At 35.8% G+C, this 20,180-nt stretch overlaps 3 protein-coding genes and 1 long non-coding RNA gene across 6 annotated transcripts; 2 read left to right on the forward strand and 2 right to left on the reverse strand.

Moving 5' to 3' along the window:
- The first annotated feature begins 1,810 nt into the window (after positions 1–1,810).
- On the forward strand, positions 1,811–6,905 carry EMB2761 (threonyl-tRNA synthetase, putative / threonine-tRNA ligase). Its single transcript, XM_086242308.1, has 8 exons — positions 1,811–2,159; positions 2,699–2,845; positions 2,944–3,091; positions 4,010–4,263; positions 4,394–4,771; positions 5,070–5,378; positions 5,604–5,804; positions 6,201–6,905. The coding sequence occupies exons 1-8, from the start codon at positions 1,845–1,847 to the stop codon at positions 6,459–6,461; spliced, it is 2,013 nt and encodes a 670-aa protein (XP_086098434.1). The 5' UTR covers positions 1,811–1,844; the 3' UTR covers positions 6,462–6,905.
- Positions 6,906–11,186: 4,281 nt separating this feature from the next.
- Positions 11,187–12,761, forward strand: LOC147288018 (exopolygalacturonase-like). Its single transcript, XM_086242435.1, has 3 exons — positions 11,187–11,318; positions 11,528–11,839; positions 12,003–12,761. The coding sequence occupies exons 1-3, from the start codon at positions 11,187–11,189 to the stop codon at positions 12,759–12,761; spliced, it is 1,203 nt and encodes a 400-aa protein (XP_086098561.1).
- A 447-nt stretch (positions 12,762–13,208) lies between these two features.
- Positions 13,209–14,800, reverse strand: LOC147288019 (exopolygalacturonase-like). Its single transcript, XM_086241255.1, has 3 exons — positions 14,669–14,800; positions 14,259–14,564; positions 13,209–14,140 (listed from the first exon to the last, which is right to left on the reverse strand). The coding sequence occupies exons 1-3, from the start codon at positions 14,798–14,800 to the stop codon at positions 13,385–13,387; spliced, it is 1,194 nt and encodes a 397-aa protein (XP_086097381.1). The 3' UTR covers positions 13,209–13,384.
- Positions 14,801–15,726: 926 nt separating this feature from the next.
- On the reverse strand, positions 15,727–18,415 carry LOC147288020 (uncharacterized). Of its 3 annotated transcripts, none has more exons than XR_015121987.1 (5): positions 18,212–18,415; positions 17,623–17,671; positions 16,897–16,954; positions 16,679–16,788; positions 15,727–16,444 (listed from the first exon to the last, which is right to left on the reverse strand). It is a non-coding gene; the product is annotated as an uncharacterized LOC147288020 (long non-coding RNA). The 3 variants fall into 3 exon arrangements; XR_015121986.1 differs by having other exon boundaries at positions 18,203–18,415; XR_015121985.1 differs by having other exon boundaries at positions 18,166–18,415.
- Between the last annotated feature and the right edge of the window lie 1,765 nt (positions 18,416–20,180).

Consider the following 20,180-nt stretch of genomic DNA (forward strand, 5'->3'; position numbering starts at 1 on the left):
CATGATTGAATCGACAATAAGTTTTTTTAAGAGTTAAGCATTAGATGTTAAGTACTTGCTTGTGAGAGAGAAGGTTAGAGAGGGACAAACTAGTGTTGATTATATTAACACTACATACATGATTGACAACCCATTGAATAAAGTTGTCTATAATACAGTTTTCCAAAAGCATGTCATCATCATGGGAGCACTGGCAGATGCAGGGTGGGGTCAATTGACCCCATGAACCCAGAAATGCTGGGCTTGAGGAAATTTTTTTACCTTATGAAGCTTGGGTCTTGGTGGTAGGCACAAGGGCAAGAATGCAAGCAAGGTGTTTGTGTAAATGTCTAAAAGAGAAAAGACCAAAGAAAGGGGAAGAAAGGATGAGCCACGTGAAATGCATCATGAGCTTCTTAATCTGGACCCCATAACGGTTTATTTCTAGATTCGCCACTGCATGAGAGTACTATCCAGTTTTGAACATGTCCTAATTTAGTGGGAGTTATTTAGCTTTTATTTTGCTAAGTTTTTATTAAGTTGTTTGTTTTTCTTTTAAGTTGGTGATTCATGGATATGTCTTAAAGTTAAGGAGTGTTATATTTGCTTTCAAGTTTATGAATGGATTAAAGTTTAGTTTTAAAATTTTAGCTTATTATACAACATAAATAAAGATGTCATTATCGACATAAGGGCTTTTCATTAAGCATTAATGCTAGATCACATGGTGATCATAAAAAGGACCATTTATATGTCTTCACAATTAAGCTCACTTGCCATATAACTTTTCACCATAACTTGTTGGTACTTAATTTATGTGTATATCGTTGCTTATTGTAATTATAGGTGGATGATACCCTTTACATTGGAAATCATGTCTATAGTCCTATAAGTTAATGATATTCGACAATAAGTTTTGAGATAATATTGTTATCAAATAGCTTTCTAAAGTTGTGCACATAAAGAAATCGATCCTCGATTGTAAAGAAGTGTTTTTGAATAGATGTGGCGCTCAAGTGGGAGAATGTAAAAATCTTATTTGAGCTTACATTTATTTAGGAGTCCTAATTGATTAAAGATACAAGAAGAGAAGTTTTATTTGGTTATCCAGTTTCTTAAAGGTGAAGTAAAGTCTTAATCAATCAATAGGAGATATCTATCATATTAGATTATGGATTGTAAAGCTGATAAAAATAAGTTTTCTTTATGGGCTAAAAACCTTAAGACTTTCATTTATAAATATAAGACTTAGGTTCCTTCTCAGATACAACATACAAGCACAAAACCTATCCCATATTAGAAGTGCATAATGACGTATAGAGAAAGAAAGATCTTTGCTATCGCCGATATCATTAATGACTTTTCAAGGTTAGTACTTTTGTATGCATATTATTAAAACGATCTTACATATATAATCAACTGAATCTTGATAATCCATCTAAATATGTTTGACTAGTATTTGTGTAAAAATCTTGTTAATCTAATTTCACTTTTGTAATTCAAAATTTTTTTTCGGCCAATAATTCAAATGTTTTTAAAGGTGAATTAAACTTTAATCGGAATATGAATAACAGGTTTATCAAATTTAATACAAATTATACAATCCATAAATTCGTTAAAATAAAAAAAAAAAAAAAATATAATCCAAAAATTTCATTGATAAGTATTAAAGACAAGATTTGGCTCCGATTAGAAAACAAACCTGTGCAGGCCAGTGGTTAACTGTTAACCCACCTATCAAAAACTCAAGGCGTCCGAGAAAACCCAAAGCCAAACCTCCACCACTCACAAAACACACACTGTCACGCTCACTGCATCACACATTCACACACAAAGACCATAATACTCACTCAAAGAAGACCCAGATGTTTATTCTTCAGAGAATGGCCTTTTCCTCTTCTTTCCTCTCAGTCCCTCTCCTAAAGACCTCTTCTTTCCCTTCACATTTCCTTTCCCCCCTTAAACACTGCGTTTTGCCGTCGAGCAGCGAGTTCAGGGCTTTGGCTCTTTTCAGGAACGGGAATGGGGTCTCTACCTCTTCGGCTGTGGCTACTGATACTCAGGTTTCGACCCAAAACGACAAATTGAAGGAGACCCAGAAGGAGATAAGTGACAAACGCGAGAAAGTCGTACTTCCAACCAACGAGTCCTCTGAGAGCCTCCTCAGAATTCGCCATACGGTATGTACTTTGCTCACTGAATATTCTGTATCATATATTTTTTTTTTTTTTTGGGGGATTTATGCTGTTCTTGAGGTAGCTATATTGGTTTTAGTTGTTTGCCTAGTATGCTTGCTTTACTGTTATATTGAACTAGGAGGTAATGTCAGGTTGAACTTTCTGAATTTGTACATGTTTAGAAAGTAATTTTTATTTTAAATCTGTATGCTTTTGTGCCTCTACTTCCAGTTCTATGCTACTAATTGTCACCTAGATTGGTTATATCCAGTTGTGAAAAATGAGGAAGTGGGAAAGAAAGTAAAAAAAACCATGACCTGTGGATAATTGGATTGTTTAGGACCGGAGAAAAATGGTTGTACAGTGGTGGATAAGCTGGGGAAAAGTTTTTCGGAGTTGGGAATTTGAGAAGATATATGGGTATCTGTCTTTTGATAGAGTGTTAAGCTATGTTTCTTTTTAGTGAGTTCCTGAGAATATGGTGTGGGTGGTTCCTTTTCCGTTATTATGGGAATTAAGTACTTATATATGTTTCACTGCAGTGTGCACATGTGATGGCCATGGCTGTTCAAAAGCTCTTCCCAGATGCGAAAGTGACAATTGGTCCGTGGATAGAAAATGGGTTTTATTATGATTTTGATATGGAGCCTTTGACGGACAAAGAGTTGAAGAAGATCAAGAAGGAGATGGTAAGCGGAAATTATGTATCAGTTGCTCTATTTTTCATCAATTTTGGAACCATGAAAGCATTGGAAACTATTCATTAGCCTTTTTACGTCATCTGTAGGATCGCATAATTGGTAGAAATCTACCACTTATTAGAGAAGAAGTTTCAAGAGATGAAGCTCAGAGAAGAATAACTGCTCTCAACGAACCATACAAGCTGGAAATTTTAAATAGTATTAAGGAAGATCCCATTACTATCTATCACATTGGTAAGGGTTGTCACCATTTTAAGTCTCAAGTAGAATGCAAGGTGATAATTTAATATGCAAGAACTGTGCATAAATGTTTACAAATAAAGAAAAAAATCAGCTATTTTCTTGAGCTATACATACTCATTTAACAATACTAGGCAGGCACTTGATAATAATATTCAGTTTTAGCTCATCTGCTGTTAAAGTTTTGTTTTTGTTTGTTTCACTTGATGGACTTATGTATAGAATTGGGTGTATCTCTGTGTTATGTGCTATAAATGAGTGCTTTCTCCCATAAAAATTATGTGGAAGCCTTTTCAGTCTAATAGTGATGCCATTGTGTTATTCTTTTTAATTTGTAATTTGACACCAAATTTTGGTTTTGTTTGGCGGATTCACTTTTAAATAGTATGGGAAGGTGTTATTGCTAGTTCCTTTATTATTACTATTTTTTAAAATGGAAAAAGTATGGGAAGGTATTATCCATCCGATTCTGGATTCTTAATGTGTTGTTTAGTGAAGATCGGATGTGACATTTTGGGAAGTGGGGAATGACTCTTTCAGACCTTTAAATTTTTTTGGTTTATAGAGTCCTTGAACTGGCTTAATATCTAGGTGACTCAAACTCAAGTTCTGCATCAGAGTGGAAAAGGAAAAAATTGGTGAAAGAAAATAGAGGGCAGGGGTGTGATCAGGAAACAAATGTTGTTGGTGCAATTGTTCTCATTTAAAGTGGGTTACTGATTTGAGGATCTTATAGAGAATCTAATTGATTTGGCGATATGAATCTTTTGCTCAAGCTAGTTAAGTTATACATATGTTTATAGATATGCAGGTTTTCTTGTGCTGGGTTTTGATTTTGTTTGAGCTAGTTTGCAGTTAGATTAGACTGTCTATTATGTCACAATTCCTTACATTATACTAAATTCTTCTTAGGTAATGAATGGTGGGACCTATGTGCGGGGCCTCATGTTGAATATACTGGAAAAATTAACAGAAAAGCTGTTGAACTTGAATCTGTTGCTGGTGCTTACTGGAGAGGAGATGAAAAGAAACCCATGCTGCAGAGGATCTATGGCACTGCATGGGAGAACGAAGAACAATTGAAGGCATACCTACATTTCAAAGAGGAGGCTAAACGCCGAGATCACAGGCGCCTTGGTCAAGTTCTTGATCTGTTTTCTATACAGGTACTCAAATTGAATTGCACTGAATCTCTTTGTGCTGTTTACACAGATTTATCAGTTAGAAGTGCTATTAATTTCAATTATTTGGTATGAGATTCTTGCATCCAACATTTTTGTTGGTGAATTGTTACAGAATGAAGCTGGTGGGGGTTTAGTGTTCTGGCATCCAAAGGGTGCTATTGTGAGGCATGTAATTGAAGATTTGTGGAAAAAGATACACATAGAACGTGGTTATGATCTTCTGTATACTCCACATGTAGCAAAGGCAGATCTTTGGCAGATAAGTGGTCATCTGGATTTCTACAAAGAGAATATGTATAATCAGATGAATGTCGAGGATGAACTTTATCAACTTCGACCGATGAACTGCCCTTATCATATCTTGATTTATAAAAGGAAGCGTCACTCTTATCATGATTTTCCTATTCGTGTTGCTGAGTTGGGAACAGTATATAGATATGAATTATCTGGAAGCTTGCATGGCCTTTTTCGTGTAAGGGGTTTCACTCAGGTATGGTTTAGTATCTTGTTGCATACTGCTAGTCTATATTCCACACCTAAAAAGTCGGTCTATGCTTCCAAATGTTTCAATATTTTTGTTTGGAGTCATTTTTGATCTTTGTGACTAGAGAGAGACTGAAATCAGTTGGTATTATCTCAATATTACACATAGGTTTGCTGTGGCTTAAAGCACTTTGATGTATATTGCTAGTACATGCCACTGGATGACTGCATTTTGCACCCTCATCCCTCCTCTTTTGGCCTAAGATATGAAGTGGTTTTCATTTAACCTCAGCATCATTTTGCAGGATGATGCACACATATTCTGTCTAGAAGATCAAATCAAGGATGAAATCAGGGGTGTACTAGATCTGACGGAAGAATTATTGCTGCAATTTGGCTTCAGCAAATATGAAGTTAATCTCTCCACAAGGCCAGAGAAAGCTGTTGGAGATGATGATATATGGGTGAAAGCAACTTCTGCCCTTAGAGATGCTTTGGATGATAAGGGTTGGAGCTATCAAATTGATGAAGGTGGTGGTGCCTTTTATGGTCCAAAGATTGATCTCAAGATTGAGGATGCACTTGGAAGGAAGTGGCAATGCTCAACTATACAGGCAAGTCTTCAACTTGTGACAGGCATAATTTTAATGTGTTTTTATAATTGGCATAATTACCTCTCTCTCTCTCTCTCTCTCTCTCTCTCTCTCTCATTCTGTAAAATGTTCATTGGAGATTTTAAGCAATGTTTTGAGTTAAGCATATTACATGGATTTGTTCAATAGACCAAAAACACTTTTTAAATATTTTTCTCTTTTTTTTTTCACCCACAAACTGTACAGGTTGATTTTAACCTACCACAGCGTTTTGACATAACATATGTTGACTCAAACTCGGAGAAGAAGCAGCCTATCATGATCCATAGAGCTGTTCTTGGGTCCTTGGAGCGATTCTTCGGGGTTCTTATAGAGCATTATGCTGGGAATTTTCCATTATGGCTTTCTCCAGTCCAAGCTCATGTTCTACCAGTTACAGATACTCAGGTATGCAAAGCAGTTACACATTTTATGTTTCAAAAATGTCAAGAAGCCCTCAATGCATTCTCATAGGCTTCTTTGGGGTTGTCCCATGATATTTAAATGGCTCAACTTACATAGGATCACTATACTTATTCCTTCCATCTCATGAGTGATTGTCCACACCATGAATTATAAACTTGTATTTTCATTCAACAAAAATGGTTTTTGAGGGCTTACACTTCAACACTTTCAAAGTGATGGATCCATTGAAGATGGTGAATTTTTGAATTGTGGTGGGGCCATCTAAATTTCATTAGACAAGCAAATGAACTTTTATTTTTTCATTTGTCCTGAATTTTATTACTTAGGAATTGAGGTGATTGTCTTTGTATTAAAGGAAAAATTTAAATTCCTATACAGCTTGATTACTGCAAAGTGGTAACCAACAAACTGAAAGCAAATGGTATTCGAGGTAAACTGTGCCATGGCGAACGCCTGCCCAAACTGATAAGAAATTCAGAGATACAGAAAATTCCATTAATGGCTGTTGTTGGTGCCAAGGAAGTTGAAACCGGCACTGTTACAGTAAGATCCAGGTTTGGTGGGGATCTTGGCACCATGACAATTGATGATTTTGTCAGTAAAATCAAGTTTGCCTTAGAAAGCAGAGCTTCCATTTGAAGTGCTTGCAGTTGGCGAAGGGTGGTGATCCTATCGATATCAAAGGATGTCTAGTCATAGGGAAGCACAAAAATGAAACATATCAGTGGATAAGTTAAAGCAATTTTGTTACATTTTTAGTTTTATGTACCATAGTAGCATTGCACCCATATATTGTCTAGTCAGTGCAGATATGGATTCATTACATTGGAGGTTGATTTGCAGGGAGCTTGAAGTTGGTATCATTTCAAAAGGGGTATGAAAGTGTGAATCATGTCTAAATTTCATTTTAGGTTGCCCTTGTATTTGTATATACTACAGATACATTGACCAAACAATAATGTCAGGCAGAAGGCTGTTAACAGTTAAATTGGGATGCATTTGAAACTGGATAGCTTATTAAACATCTTTGTTTCTTCATACTTCTGTGGTACTTATTGAATGAAATTCCAGTTTTATTTCTTATGATGCGACTATGGTAATGTTGAAAGGCAATTATATATTTACGTTCTTGGAATATCCTACATTTGATTCAAGTGATCGTAACATTAGTTCCAACCATATCTTACATTTGATTAAGGGATCTTAACTTTAGTCGCTGGTACCACTGCACATGGTCTTAACTCTTTGTTATTAATTGATGTCGCACGTGACATGATAATTCATGTATGGGCATCCATCAAAGAACCTTAAGTTGTCACGGCATGACTTTTAAACTTTTAAGTTTGTTACTCTTTTTTCAGGGAAAAAATGAATGGTATTAACTTTACACGTGCTCTGAAAAACAAAAGTATTAGAAACAGTAATCCACAATTCACTTGGCCCAAAAGTCAAAACTTATATTTTAGAACGAAATTACCATCGAGCGCTTGACGCATCTGCCAGCTCAATACTGCAGATTGCAGATTTGCGTTCAATATTGCAAATACGTGCCGAGCGCGGTTCTTTTTACTCTCACGCTCGTATAGTCGTATGCGTGTAATGAGTCATTTAGGGTGATATTCTATTTTAAAATTTTTTTTTTCTTCAAAAATAAAAAAACAAATTTTAGTTAAGAAAATGTGTTTGATAGACCATTTTCAAAAACATGCATTTTTTTAAAATGATAAAACATCGTTTTTTTTTTTTTTACACTTCCTCATTTCTTAGCTATCATTATTTTTTAAATTTAAAAATTGTTTTCAAATTTCATACCAAACAAGTTTTCAAATTTTAAAAATTAATTTTGAAAACTCACATTTAAAAAAAAAATCTTAATTTTTTTTTTTTATAAAATTTGAGTAGGATATCAAACGAGCCCTTAGATTAAATATGTTATTGATTGTATTTCTAGTTAAAAGAAGATTGTTTTTTTTTTTTTTTTTTTTTTTTTTTGTCTTGGGAGTAATTAACAATAACTTTAAGGCTCAATTCCGTTACAAATTCCGTCAATAAGGGCGTTAAATGCTAGTATAGACAGTGTTAACATGAATTTTTTGAATAATGTAAACATTAAGTTTACACCACATGGATTAATGATGTCATATTTTATTTTATTTTTAAGGGATTAAAAGTTTTTGTTGTTTTCTTTTTAAAGTTTTTGATCAATAATTCAATATGACATTATAAATCCATGTAGAGCGAATTTGGTGTCCACATCATTAAAAAAATTCACGTCATCGTTGTCCAAAGTAGCATTTAACCGTTTTTCTTGACGGAATTTGTAATGTATGTATTATTTTGTAACTTTCTATTAGTTAGTATATTAATTTGAAATATTTTTTTGTTTGTGGACTAATCTGAAATACCCCTTATAGTTGGTAGGTGCATTTAGGGCTCACCAAATAGCCCAAGGCCCGAAGCCCACCCGAAGCCCGCCCGGCCCATTGGGCCCGAAGCCCGATTTGGCCCGACATTTGGGCCGGCCCGGCCCGGCCCGAAAATTTCTTGAGTTGGGCTTGGGCCATCCCCTTGAAGCCCACGGCCCGCCCAAAGCCCGGCCCGCTTAGGCCCGCCCAAAGCCCGGCCCGAAGCCCAAAGCCCAAAGCCCGTTTAATATCTTCAATAAAAAAAATATAGGATTTTGGCTATGTTATGAATTGAACTTGAGACCTCATAGAACAAATTTCAACTCTCAACCAACTGAGCTGACTAGTTTATTTGTCTAATTTGTGAATCATAACATATTTAATAGGTTTTTCGTTTGTTTACTCTAATAAATTATTAATATGCTTATTAAGTTATTATATAATTCTATAATATTAGTAAATAGTAATAGTGTAAAGTGTAAACTATACTATGTAATACCATAAATAATAAACTTTGAAAATTATATACAACATTACAAATTTACAACTATAATAAAACATAAATGTATATGTATATATACAACTTTTATAATACAACTATAATTAAAGTTATTAAACCATGATTGTTCATTAATTTAATAATTTGAACCGTTCATTTTATATGTTGATAGTCAAAGATTATCCTTACAAAAAATCGGCCAAATCGGAATTCATTTACCCATTCGATTATCATTAAAAAAACCATGATCATTCATTAATTCGACCATCGTTACGTCACTTTTACATATAAATACACTTGAAGAGTTGAAGAGTATAATTCTAATAACTTTCTCGTTGAAACCTTATTGTTTTCATAATTGTGAAGACCACAACGTGATTTCAACAATCTGAGCCGTTCATTTTCTATATTCATAGTCAAAGATCATCCTTACAAAAAATCAGCAAAATCAGAACTCATATACCCATTCGATTATCATTAGAAAAATCACGATCGTTCATAAGTTGGACCACCATTATCTAATTTCTACATTTCCAATTGAACTAATTTTTTGCAGGGATGATCTTTGAGTGAAAAACTAAAAAATGAATGGTTCGGATCATTGAAAACTTGGAAACACGATCGAGAGGTGAGCTTCTACATATAAATACACTTGAAGAGTTGAAGAATATAATTCTAATAACTTTCCGGTTGAAACATTGTCGTTTCCATAATTGTGAAGACCACAACGTGATTTTAACAATCTTAGCCGTTCATTTTTTATGTTAATAGTCAAAGATCATCCTTACAAAAAATTGGCTATATCGGAATTCATCTACCCATTCGATTATCATTAGAAAAACCACAATCGTTCATTAATTCGACCACCGTTATGTCACTTTTACATCTCTGATTAAGCTAATTTTTTGCAAGAATTCTCTTTGAGTGGGGAACTAAAACTTGAACGATTCGGATCGTTGAAAACACGATCGATATGTGAACTTCTACATATAAATACACTTGAAGAGTATAATTCTAATAACTTTCCCGTTGAAACCTTGTTGTTTCCATAATTATGAAGACCACAACGTGATTTCAACAATTTGACCCGTTCATTTTCTATGTTCATAGTCAAAGATCATCCGTACAAAAAATCGGCTAAATCGACATTCATCTACCCATTCGATCATCATTAGAAAAACCACGATCGTTCATTAATTCGACCATCATTATGTCACTTTTACATCTCCGATTAAGCTAATTTTTTGCACGAATTATCTTTGAGTGAGGAATTAAAATTTGAACGGTTCGGATCGTTGACAACACAATTGCATCGTTTGTTTATAAAAATATGTAATAAAATATATAATAAAACATATGTACATTTATGTTTTATTATAGTTGTAATGTTGTATATAATTTTAAAAGTTTATTATTTATGGTATTACACTATTACTAACATAATAGTATTATAGAATAACTTAATAAGCATATTAATAATTTATTGAAGTAAACAAACGAAAAAGCTATTAAATATGTTATGATTCACAAACTTAACAAATAAACTGGTCAGCTCAATTGGTTGAGAGTTGAAGTTTGTTATGTGAGGTCTCATGTTCAAATCACAACATAGCCAAAATCCTATATTTTTTTTTAACATATATATGTGTCTAAACAGGCTTTGGGCCTATTTGGGCCGCCCGTTTGGGCCTAGCCCGGCCCGGCCCTCCAAGCCCGCAAGCCAAAGCCCGATGGGCGGGCCTTGGGCTTGTGTATTAAAGCCCAAGCCCGGCCCGGCCCGGCCCGAAAGCCCTATTGGGCTTCTATCATTCAAGCCCGAGCCCGGCCCGAACCCGAAAAATTTGGGCCGGGCTAGCCCGGCCCGGCCCATTGCCGACCCCTAGGTGCATTTGTAATTAAGCCTAACTTTAATTAGTAGAATCAATAATATTACACTTACCACATTTTTATACTACAATTTCATACCATCTTACATGGCATTCATACATTGAACACTAAAAATTAAAAAATAAAACCTAAAAAAGAAAAAGGAAATACTCTTCCAGTAAAGTAATGAAACATTAGGTGAGATACAAATGTGGGAAAAAAAAAGAGTGGGACAACTAGCATTATTCTTAGTAGAATTTATGTGCCTTACGTTTGTTGGAGGTGAAAAAGCTCTTCCACACACTGTCGTAGTTTCTTATAAAAAGCAAGGCATACCTTCTTGTGCATGTGAATGGTTAGAGGCTCAGAAGCCTGGTTAGCAGTTAAATTAGCAATTCCACGACACTTAAAATTGAAGGATAATTTGACTCCAAACAGAAAACACAAAAAAAGATCACCAAAACATGAGGACCTCAGACATTAGTCCACATAAAATTAGGTTCAAGGATATCTTGGTATTCGATCAGCTTCCTCTGTTAAACTATAAAAGGAACTCATTTGAGAGTTATCAATTCAATCAATATTGGGAACTACATGGCTTCAAAATGTATTATGGGAACTACATGCCTTTTGTTCTTGGTTGCTTTCGCCATACAAGCCAAAGCTGCAGATTTTGATATCAAGAAGTATGGAGCCAAGGCTGATGGCAAGACGGATGACAGCCAGGTTTAAAATTGTTTACTACACACTTTGAGCTAGTCCATTCTTAGGAAAAGATAGCCTGACACTATACATTTAAGAGATGTACGTGGTGGTTTATATTAACAGTCTAATATAATATAATATAACATGTCAAACTTTTGAGAATATAGAATATAAGATTTTCTTTTTATATGTATTGTATTACTAAGGTTTTGATATGCTATATATGTTAGGCTATTCATAGTGCTTGGAAAGAAGCATGCGCAGCCACAACTCCGAGCACTGTTGTGATAGCGAAGGGAAACTATTTGGTTGGTCCAGTGAAGTTTCAAGGACCCTGCAAGGCACCGATTAGCATTCATGTTAAAGGCACCCTAAAAGCTCCACCCGAACCTGCAAAGCTCAAGTCCCAAGATGGGTGGGTTATTTTCCAAAACGTTGATGGCTTATCAGTCTCTGGTGGTGGCTCTTTTGATGGCCAAGGAAAGCTTGCTTGGTCCATGAACGATTGTGCCAAAACTGGAAAATGCAATTCACTCCCCATTGTAAGTTTGTCGTATGAGTTATGTTACTAAACTGTCCATCTGAACCATATATTTATATACGAATTTATCTGATCAATGGTACAGATTCACAGTCTAAGTCGAGAAATTTCTTTTTTATTTTTTTATTTTAGTTTTCTCAATTAACTGGTTTTCTTGAATCCAGAACCTACGGCTCACTGGGCTCACCAACTCCGAATTTCAAGACATAGCATCTTTGAACAGCAAGTTGTTCCACATGAACGTTTTGAACTGCAAAAACGTGACCCTTCGACACATCACCATCAATGCACCTGAGGAGAGTCTAAACACAGATGGAATCCATATCGGCCGGTCCTCCGAGATCAAGATCATCGGTGCAGACATCAAAACCGGCGACGACTGTGTCTCCCTTGGCGACGGGAGCCAAGGGATAACCATCGAGAAGGTGACATGCGGGCCCGGCCACGGCATTAGCATTGGAAGCCTAGGAAGGTACCATGACGAGCAACCTGTGACAGGGGTCACAGTGAGAAACTGCTCCATATCAAACACTTCAAATGGGGTCAGGGTCAAGACCTGGCTCGCTTCGCCGAATGGGGTGGCCACAGATTTGCATTTTGAGGACATTGTGATGGAAAATGTTAAGACCACTCCTGTGCTCATAGACCAAGAGTACTGCCCATATGGTCAGTGCCAGGCAAAGGTGCCCTCAAAGGTTAAGATCAGCAATGTGAGCTTCAAGAACATTAGGGGCACATCAGTAGACAAAGTAGCTGTGAAGCTTGCTTGCAGCAAAGGCATACCATGCCAGGGTGTCACAATTGGTGACATCAATCTGAGATACACTGGGAACAATGGCACTGTCACATCTGTGTGTACCAATGTGCATCCCACTGTGGTTGGTAAAGTCACTCCACCTGCTTGTGAAAAGTCCAGTGCTTAAGTTTATTTAACGTGATCTCATGGTTACATCTAATTAATGAGATGATTAAGGAAAAAATGAATAGGTATATTAGGCTATGAAATAATATGCAGACGCCCCTTCATGTTTGATGGAATGATGGGTGGTGAACCACATGCATATATGCAAATGCAACAGTACGTTGTATTATGTAGATTGTACTATATATTTTCATGGGGGAAAAAGAAAAGTTTTTTTAAATTCAAAATCAAATGTAGTATAAGTTTGTTCGAATATGGTGCTTAATTTGTCTGGATTCTTTTTTGGTGCTATGATAAAATAAAGTAAACAAAGATAACTAAAATATAACTAATTGATTAGACAAATAATATTTATGACTTAAAAAAACGTTAAAGGGAAAAAAGGGAATTTTAGAGGACCCTGCAAATTGCAATACACACACTTTACAAAAATGTCTTTTATTAATTTTTGTTCACATGGAGATGTGAACACGTACAAGCAATTTATTTACAAATTAGTGCTTTCTACTTCTTTGATCAAACACATGAGGTATCAAAGAAGAAAAAGAACAACACAAGCACTATATCTATAGATACAGAGCATTCCTAGTTCGTACCTACTTTCTCTGCTTCTTAATTAGATCATCAAACAGATGTAGCACAAGCAAGAGCTTGTGGGACGCCAGAAATTGTGGGCTTGACATTAGAGCATTGAGAGGTAATAGGGCCTTTGTCTCCAGTGTATTTGAGATCAATGTCAGCCAACTCCACATTGTCACAAGGCAAGCCATTACTGCATACAAGCTTCACAGCAAGTGGATCGGTAGATGTGCCCCTAATTTTCTTGAAGCTCACATTGCTGATCTTAACTTTTGATGGAACATCCTGTTTGCACTGATTATAAGGGCAGTACTGTTGGTCTATGAGGATTGGGAATTTCACATTGTTCATTACAATGTCCTCAAAGTGCATATCTGAGGCTGTACTTGCGTCAGGGGAAGCAGGCCATGTTTTGATTCTGATCCCATTTTCTGTGTTTGAGATGGTGCAGTTCTTGACAATGACTCCCTCCACTGCTCCTTCCTTGGGATATCTTCCAAGGCTTCCAATGCTTATGCCATGCCCCGGTCCACAGTTAACATTGGTCACTGTGACTTGCTTATTGCCTTCCCCAATAGAAATACAATCATCCCCAGTTGCAATGTTTGTGTCAATGATGCGGATCCCAGTTGAACGCCCAATGTGGATTCCATCAGTGTTAATGCTGTCTCCTGGTGCCGATACAGTAAAACGTTGGAATGTGACATTGTTGCACCCCAAAAGATTGACATGGAAATTCTTGCTGTCCTTCGTAGTTATGTCCTGAATTCTTGAATTTTGTATGGAGTCGAACCTCAGATTCTGCATATAATGTTATGTTGTCAGACCGTATATCTAGGTCATTGATAAGGCGATCGACTTGACGTATTAACTTGCAATACATGTTGATGAGCAAGAAGGTAAGATTAGATTGGCTTACAATAATAGATTTGCATTTTGTATTTTTGTGGCAATCATTTTGACTCCAAGCAAGTTTTCCTTGGCCATCAAAAGTTCCACCACCTGATAATGTGAGGAAGTCAATGTACTGAAAACCAACCCAAGTATCCGGTGTACTGATTTGATTGCCGTCTTCAGGAGCCTTCAATGTGCCTTGGACCTGAATCTCAATAGGACCCTTGCAAGGACCTTTGAAAGTTGCTTGTTTCAGCAGGTATGTCCCCTTCGGAATAACAAGTTTGCCTGCCGGCGATGCACATGCATCAGTCCAAGCCTTCCCCAGGGCCTAAACACAGTACAAAAATTCAAAATGTTTCAATGTAGCAAACAATTCTATAAATATCATATTGCCATTTTAATCAGAATTGCATAAGAATAATTAATGCTTACCTGGGTAATATCACTGTCGGGCTTTCCACCATATGTTGCACTTGTCACATCAAAGACACCGGATTGAGCTTTAGCTGTGGATGCTAACAAAAACAACAAAAAAACTGCCCAGATATTCAGTTTCAGACCCATATTGAATTTTCACTATATTATATCTCTCTCTTTTGTTTTTGTGTGTAGGAAGGATGATGAAACTCCATTTTAATTTCTGGTCAATTTATAGTCGGATTGGAAAGGTCAATACCATTAAAATATTCAAACATTACTAGCTATTTTAGTTCGAGTTCTTAATTAAGAAGGAGAACTACAATCAATGATAATAATTCGGAGGCGCCCCTTCATTGGTTGATGGAGTAATGGGTGGTAAACCGCATCTGTAGAATCTGTAGATGGTACCACACTATTATTATTACTATTCAAGGGAACAAAATAGAAGAGAAACGTACGTAAAATGTTTGCTTATTCAAGGGAGAGGCTGTTCCAAACTCACATAGCCAAAGCACATGCACTTTACAAAATGTTTCCTATTAGTATTGTATTTGTTACATAGAGATATGAACACGTACAGGCAGTTTATTTAAAATTTAAGAAGAAATAAATTAGTATTTTCTACTTCTTAAATCAAGTACATGAGCTAGAACATAAGCAAAGAAAGACACAAGCAATATATCTTAACACTCAGAACTTTAGTAGTTAATTAGCACTTTCTTTTCTTATTAATTAGTACTTTAGTAGTTTTATTTCCCACTCGGAACCACAACTTTACTCGTGGATGGTGATGCACATGCATCAGTCCAAGCCTTGGCCAAGGCCTATACATAGTACGTACAAATTGAAAATGATTCAATTTAGTTAGCTAGGAATTCTTAACACGTACTCAGAACTTTAGTAGTTAATTAGTACTTTCACTACAAGAAAAAACTTTACAGAGCACAAGCTTATATTTGTATCATTTGTTTTAAAAAGCACAATTAATCATGCTCTAATGTCTAATGCTGCAGCCACAATTATGTGCTTGTGACCGGTATTGGCATTACTGATAAAGATGAGGCGCAATTTTGATATTTGTGTCACACCCACAAAGACACAAATACAAGTAGTAATTGTGTCTTCCCTCTGACAATCACGTTGACAAACACGCAGACGTGGCCTGGCACGTTACTGTTATGGACATGGCACATCTACTACAAATGTGCCCAATGAGTTTATGTTTTAAAAAAAAATATAAATAAACAATATATATTTTTATGAAGACCATTTTGTGTGTTAATATTTACACCTTATTATTTTGCACTTACACAATATATATAGCACATGCTATACACTATAATAGTATCCTACAACTGGAATGTAGCACAGCTAAAGTTGCATTTCAAAATAGCATATTTTAATATTACGAAATTTATATTTTTTGTTGCTAAGTAAATTAAATTAATACTAATACAATATTTGTGAACATGTTAATTTAAATATACTATTAAATATAGTAAAAAATTACACTACAAGAAATATACTATTCCATGCAGAAAATTTCATAAGTTTCCCTACACTAATTGACAAAAGAATACAACGAAAGAGTAGAACCATCACCATGTGACCCTCTGAAATAGAGAACCCCCACATTGCCAAAATCCTAAAGATCTAATGTATACAGAGAAAACAAATTTAGATCCAATGCACACTAGAACTAACACTAACTCACTGACATTTGTGCATTTGTTGGTGTTTAGAGCACTAGATCCGCTGCCTTCCTCACAGCCTTCCATAATTTACACCCTACAGTTCACAGAGAAACAAAAATAAGAATAAGAACATACTCTAATAGGCGTTGGATACAAATATTACTATATTGAAGACTAATCTTTAATATTGAAGAACTAGAGTCTTAAAATATTCTAATTAAACTCTACATGTTCATGATACAATGACAGATTATGACAGTGCTCAATAAAACTTTGAATTAACAAATGAAATAAATTACAAACCACAGTATTGGTTATTAGGCCATACCAGTTCATTAACTCAATTCCCTCAGAGGCAAAGACTTTGCGGGAAGGGAGAAGACAACTCTTGTTATGATTTCCCCTAGCAACTGCCCTTGCATTTATGTGCGTTCTAGCCTTCACAGTATTTGAACAAGAAAGAGTAGTTAGAAAAAGGAAATTAATCACATTAGTCCAGAAGCTAACAACCCAATTGTAAGAAGACTCTTGAAACCATCTACTCACTTGATAATCTATGTTCAATATCATTCTTTTCAAAGAAGGGCTGCCGAACATACACAACCTGCAAAGAGAGTTCATATTGGCAAATTTTATGAATTTATAAGTCTTAAGAATTAAAAGAATCTCAAGAATTCAAATGAATGCCTATATGAAAAATAGACCCTAAACTCATAAATTTGAACAACTCAATAGTGCAATTATTGAAACAAGACAACAATCAGGCCAAGTATGGGAAGCATCAGCACTGAAAGTTTTGTAAATATGGGAAAGCATGGATAGCAGCATCAAAACTCCAAGTGTTTAGCGGTTATTGTGTTCATTTGGACTCAACATGACCAATCTTGTGTGTCCTCACTAACAATATGCAAACAAAGACAATATAAAGGTTTACTGAGTTGTAGAGCAAACCTACTATACTTTTCTTATTATTCATCATGAAAAACAACTAGAATCAATTCTGGGTACGTTCTATTAAAGATTTGTTAAGAAGTTGGATTACTGCAAATCTAAGAAAAATGAGTACAAAGACCATCAAAAATATGTAACTCTCCAATATACAACTAATTGCCTAATGTGGAAACCAACGGACAGGGAGTCAACATTATTTACTATAACCCAATTGGCACAACTCACAAGGGGAGTTTTACTCACCAAACAGTAGGCAACATAATTTTTCAATATTCTTAAATTTTCAATAGCAAAATCCCAAGAAAAGACAATAAAACTTACATGCATTGTGTGTCTTTCCACTACTTGTCACACCATAAGCAAAAACAACCTGCATTGTTGGTAAGTAAGCCATAAGAAATGAAAATTTAAAAAGAGAATTGAATATAAGTACTCATAGTTTTTCAACTAAAACTAATAGACTTCAGGAGGAAAGTGTGGCCTTAACACTGCTAATGGTGGATTCCTTTGCTTTTGCAAAGACCAGCCCTATACAACCGTATGTGATTCAACAACTTCAACTACAAACAATACATCAAGAGGAGGTATGTATATATGTCCCTTGTCGTTCTCAAACAAATTATAGATCCTTAACTTGAACATGTTAGAAATTTTTATGCCTATTTAATTGCAGACTTGGTGGCTCCACAGTTTTTATCACATCCTAGCTACCTAGGTCTTGGACTCTTTGGTTTTGATAGATTAATTGGTTGCAAACACTGTTTATCACATCCTAGCCGCCTAAGCAAAATCAAAACGTTTCTAATAATGCAAAATGAATTCTTTCTTTGGAATATGTTAATTTAGAAGAGCAGTATAGCCTACTATTAACACCTTCCATGAGTACGTGTTTAGCCATGACCTTATGCACCTCTTGTGGATTCGTATGGAGTCCAATGACTTTATCTGCAACAACCAAACCTTCCACAAATCCAACAATTTTCAAAACCCTGTAATTCTAAGTAAATGCAAATCAACTTCCAACACATTAACCATCCATTTTCTTTTGCGCATCCATAAATTAGCTTCACATATTCAAAATAATAAAAAATAATTATTAGAAAAATACCAAATGCATAGGTTGTGTAGCTGGAGTGTACTAATTTCTTATCTTACCACTGTTTGCGTACCAAGTGATCTGGGCGGAGCCGTCGGACTGGGTGGCTTCGATTTGCCGCCGTGGGGCGTCGTCGATGTGAGGGAAAGGTACCAGAGGGACCAGCTCGACGAGAGGAATGAGTTTTGGGTGGTGGGAAGTAGCGAAGCCGCCGGAGCATAGAGATCGCCGGCAAAGGGCTCGGCTCTGCCCTAGCTCGGGTCGCCGCAATCCTTGCATTTCTGGAAAATCAAAACAGATGGGCAGAGAGAGGAGGGAGAGGCGAGAATTTCGGCGGTGGTCTCGCCTCCATCAGCCGCCGGATGACAACGATATGGCCGGTCAAAGGCACGGCAAGAGAGAGAGAGAGAGAGAGAGAGAGAGAGAGAGAGAGAGAGAGAGAGAGTGAGGTCGGGGAGAGAGAGAAATGAGAGGCGGGGGAAAAAAATTTGGTGGGAACGTGTTTTATAACAAAGAGGCTTTTTATTTTATTTTTGTCGTTCTGTAAAAAAGCACATTTGATAACATTTGTGTTTCACTAGGAACACAAATAATACACTTGTGTCCATATCAACCATGACTTTAACACAATTATTTGTGCCTATTTTAAAAAGTTTGCAGATGTTTGTTGCCACGTGAAGGATGGTCAATTTGGACATAACCATAGACACGGAAATCATGTCCTATATAATAAGACACATATAAAAAAAACACAATCACACGTGCCTTATATAATAAAACACAAATATATTTATATTTGTGCCCTTATTCTCTTAACATGTCACAAATCTGTATTTGTGCCTTTTTTGTATGTGCCTCATGCCCCTTTTTCTTGTAGTGTTTCTTTTCTTATTAATTAGAGCATCAAGTAAGCAGAGAGGTAGAACAAGCAAGAGCATTTGGGATGTCAGTAATTGTGGGTTTGACATTAGAGCATTAATAGGTAATAGGGCCTTGAATTCCGCTATATTTGAGGTTAATGTCATCCAACTCTACATTCTCACATGGACAGCCACTACTGCACGAAAGCTTCACAGCAAGTTGAGTGGAAGATGTGCCCCTAATTTTTTTGAAGCTCACAATTCTGACCTTAACTTTTGATGGAACCTGAAGTTTACATTGATTATAAGAGCAGTACTGTTGGTCTATGAGGATTGGGTTGCCCACATTATTCATGAAAATGTCCTCAAAGTGCATATCGATCTAATGCAGTACGTACTTGCTGCAGGAAAGCAGGCTATGTTTTGATTCTGACCTCAGATTTTGCATACAATGACAAAACAATGGAACATATACATTATGTTGTCATGAATTTTAGTCATTTCCAATACAAGAAATAAGCAACAAAGTAGGCCTGTATTAAATTGGCTTAAAATGGCAATTGATTCGCAATTTTTGTTTTTTTCGTAATCGATCATTTTGACTCGAAGAAAGTTTTCCTTGGCCATCAAAAGTTCCACCGTGGATAAGTTTATCATGTTAGATAGAATTGAATTGATGAGAAATTGGATTGAATAGGAATTGGGTTTTTATTGAATCTGTTTACTAAACTATCTAGAATCAGAGTAAGAATGATATCATGTGGGCATTTGATTACTAAAATGCCCTTATTCTAAATAAATTATTTTATATACTAGTTAATAATATAAGGGTATAATGAGAAAACAATAAGGAATTGAATTTCTCCAAAATAAGGAATTAGATTACCAGTTTACCATCTCCCACCCAAGAATCCAATTCCTCC

This window comes from Dryas octopetala, chromosome 4, assembly GCF_963921425.1.
Source record: "Dryas octopetala chromosome 4, drDryOcto1.1, whole genome shotgun sequence".
Taxonomy (NCBI): Eukaryota; Viridiplantae; Streptophyta; class Magnoliopsida; order Rosales; family Rosaceae; genus Dryas; species Dryas octopetala.

Coding starts and splice junctions, on each gene's coding strand:
- EMB2761 (XM_086242308.1), top strand. CDS start 1,845: ATGTTTATTCTTCAGAGAATGGCCTTTTCCTCTTCTTTCCTCTCAGTC. Junction 2,160..2,698: donor TCCTCAGAATTCGCCATACG/GTATGTACTTTG, acceptor GTTTCACTGCAG/TGTGCACATGTGATGGCCAT. Junction 5,379..5,603: donor GGCAATGCTCAACTATACAG/GCAAGTCTTCAA, acceptor CAAACTGTACAG/GTTGATTTTAACCTACCACA.
- LOC147288018 (XM_086242435.1), top strand. CDS start 11,187: ATGGCTTCAAAATGTATTATGGGAACTACATGCCTTTTGTTCTTGGTT. Junction 11,319..11,527: donor GCAAGACGGATGACAGCCAG/GTTTAAAATTGT, acceptor TATATATGTTAG/GCTATTCATAGTGCTTGGAA. Junction 11,840..12,002: donor AATGCAATTCACTCCCCATT/GTAAGTTTGTCG, acceptor TCTTGAATCCAG/AACCTACGGCTCACTGGGCT.
- LOC147288019 (XM_086241255.1), bottom strand. CDS start 14,800: ATGGGTCTGAAACTGAATATCTGGGCAGTTTTTTTGTTGTTTTTGTTA. Junction 14,565..14,668: donor CCGACAGTGATATTACCCAG/GTAAGCATTAAT, acceptor TACTGTGTTTAG/GCCCTGGGGAAGGCTTGGAC. Junction 14,141..14,258: donor CAAAATGCAAATCTATTATT/GTAAGCCAATCT, acceptor CATTATATGCAG/AATCTGAGGTTCGACTCCAT.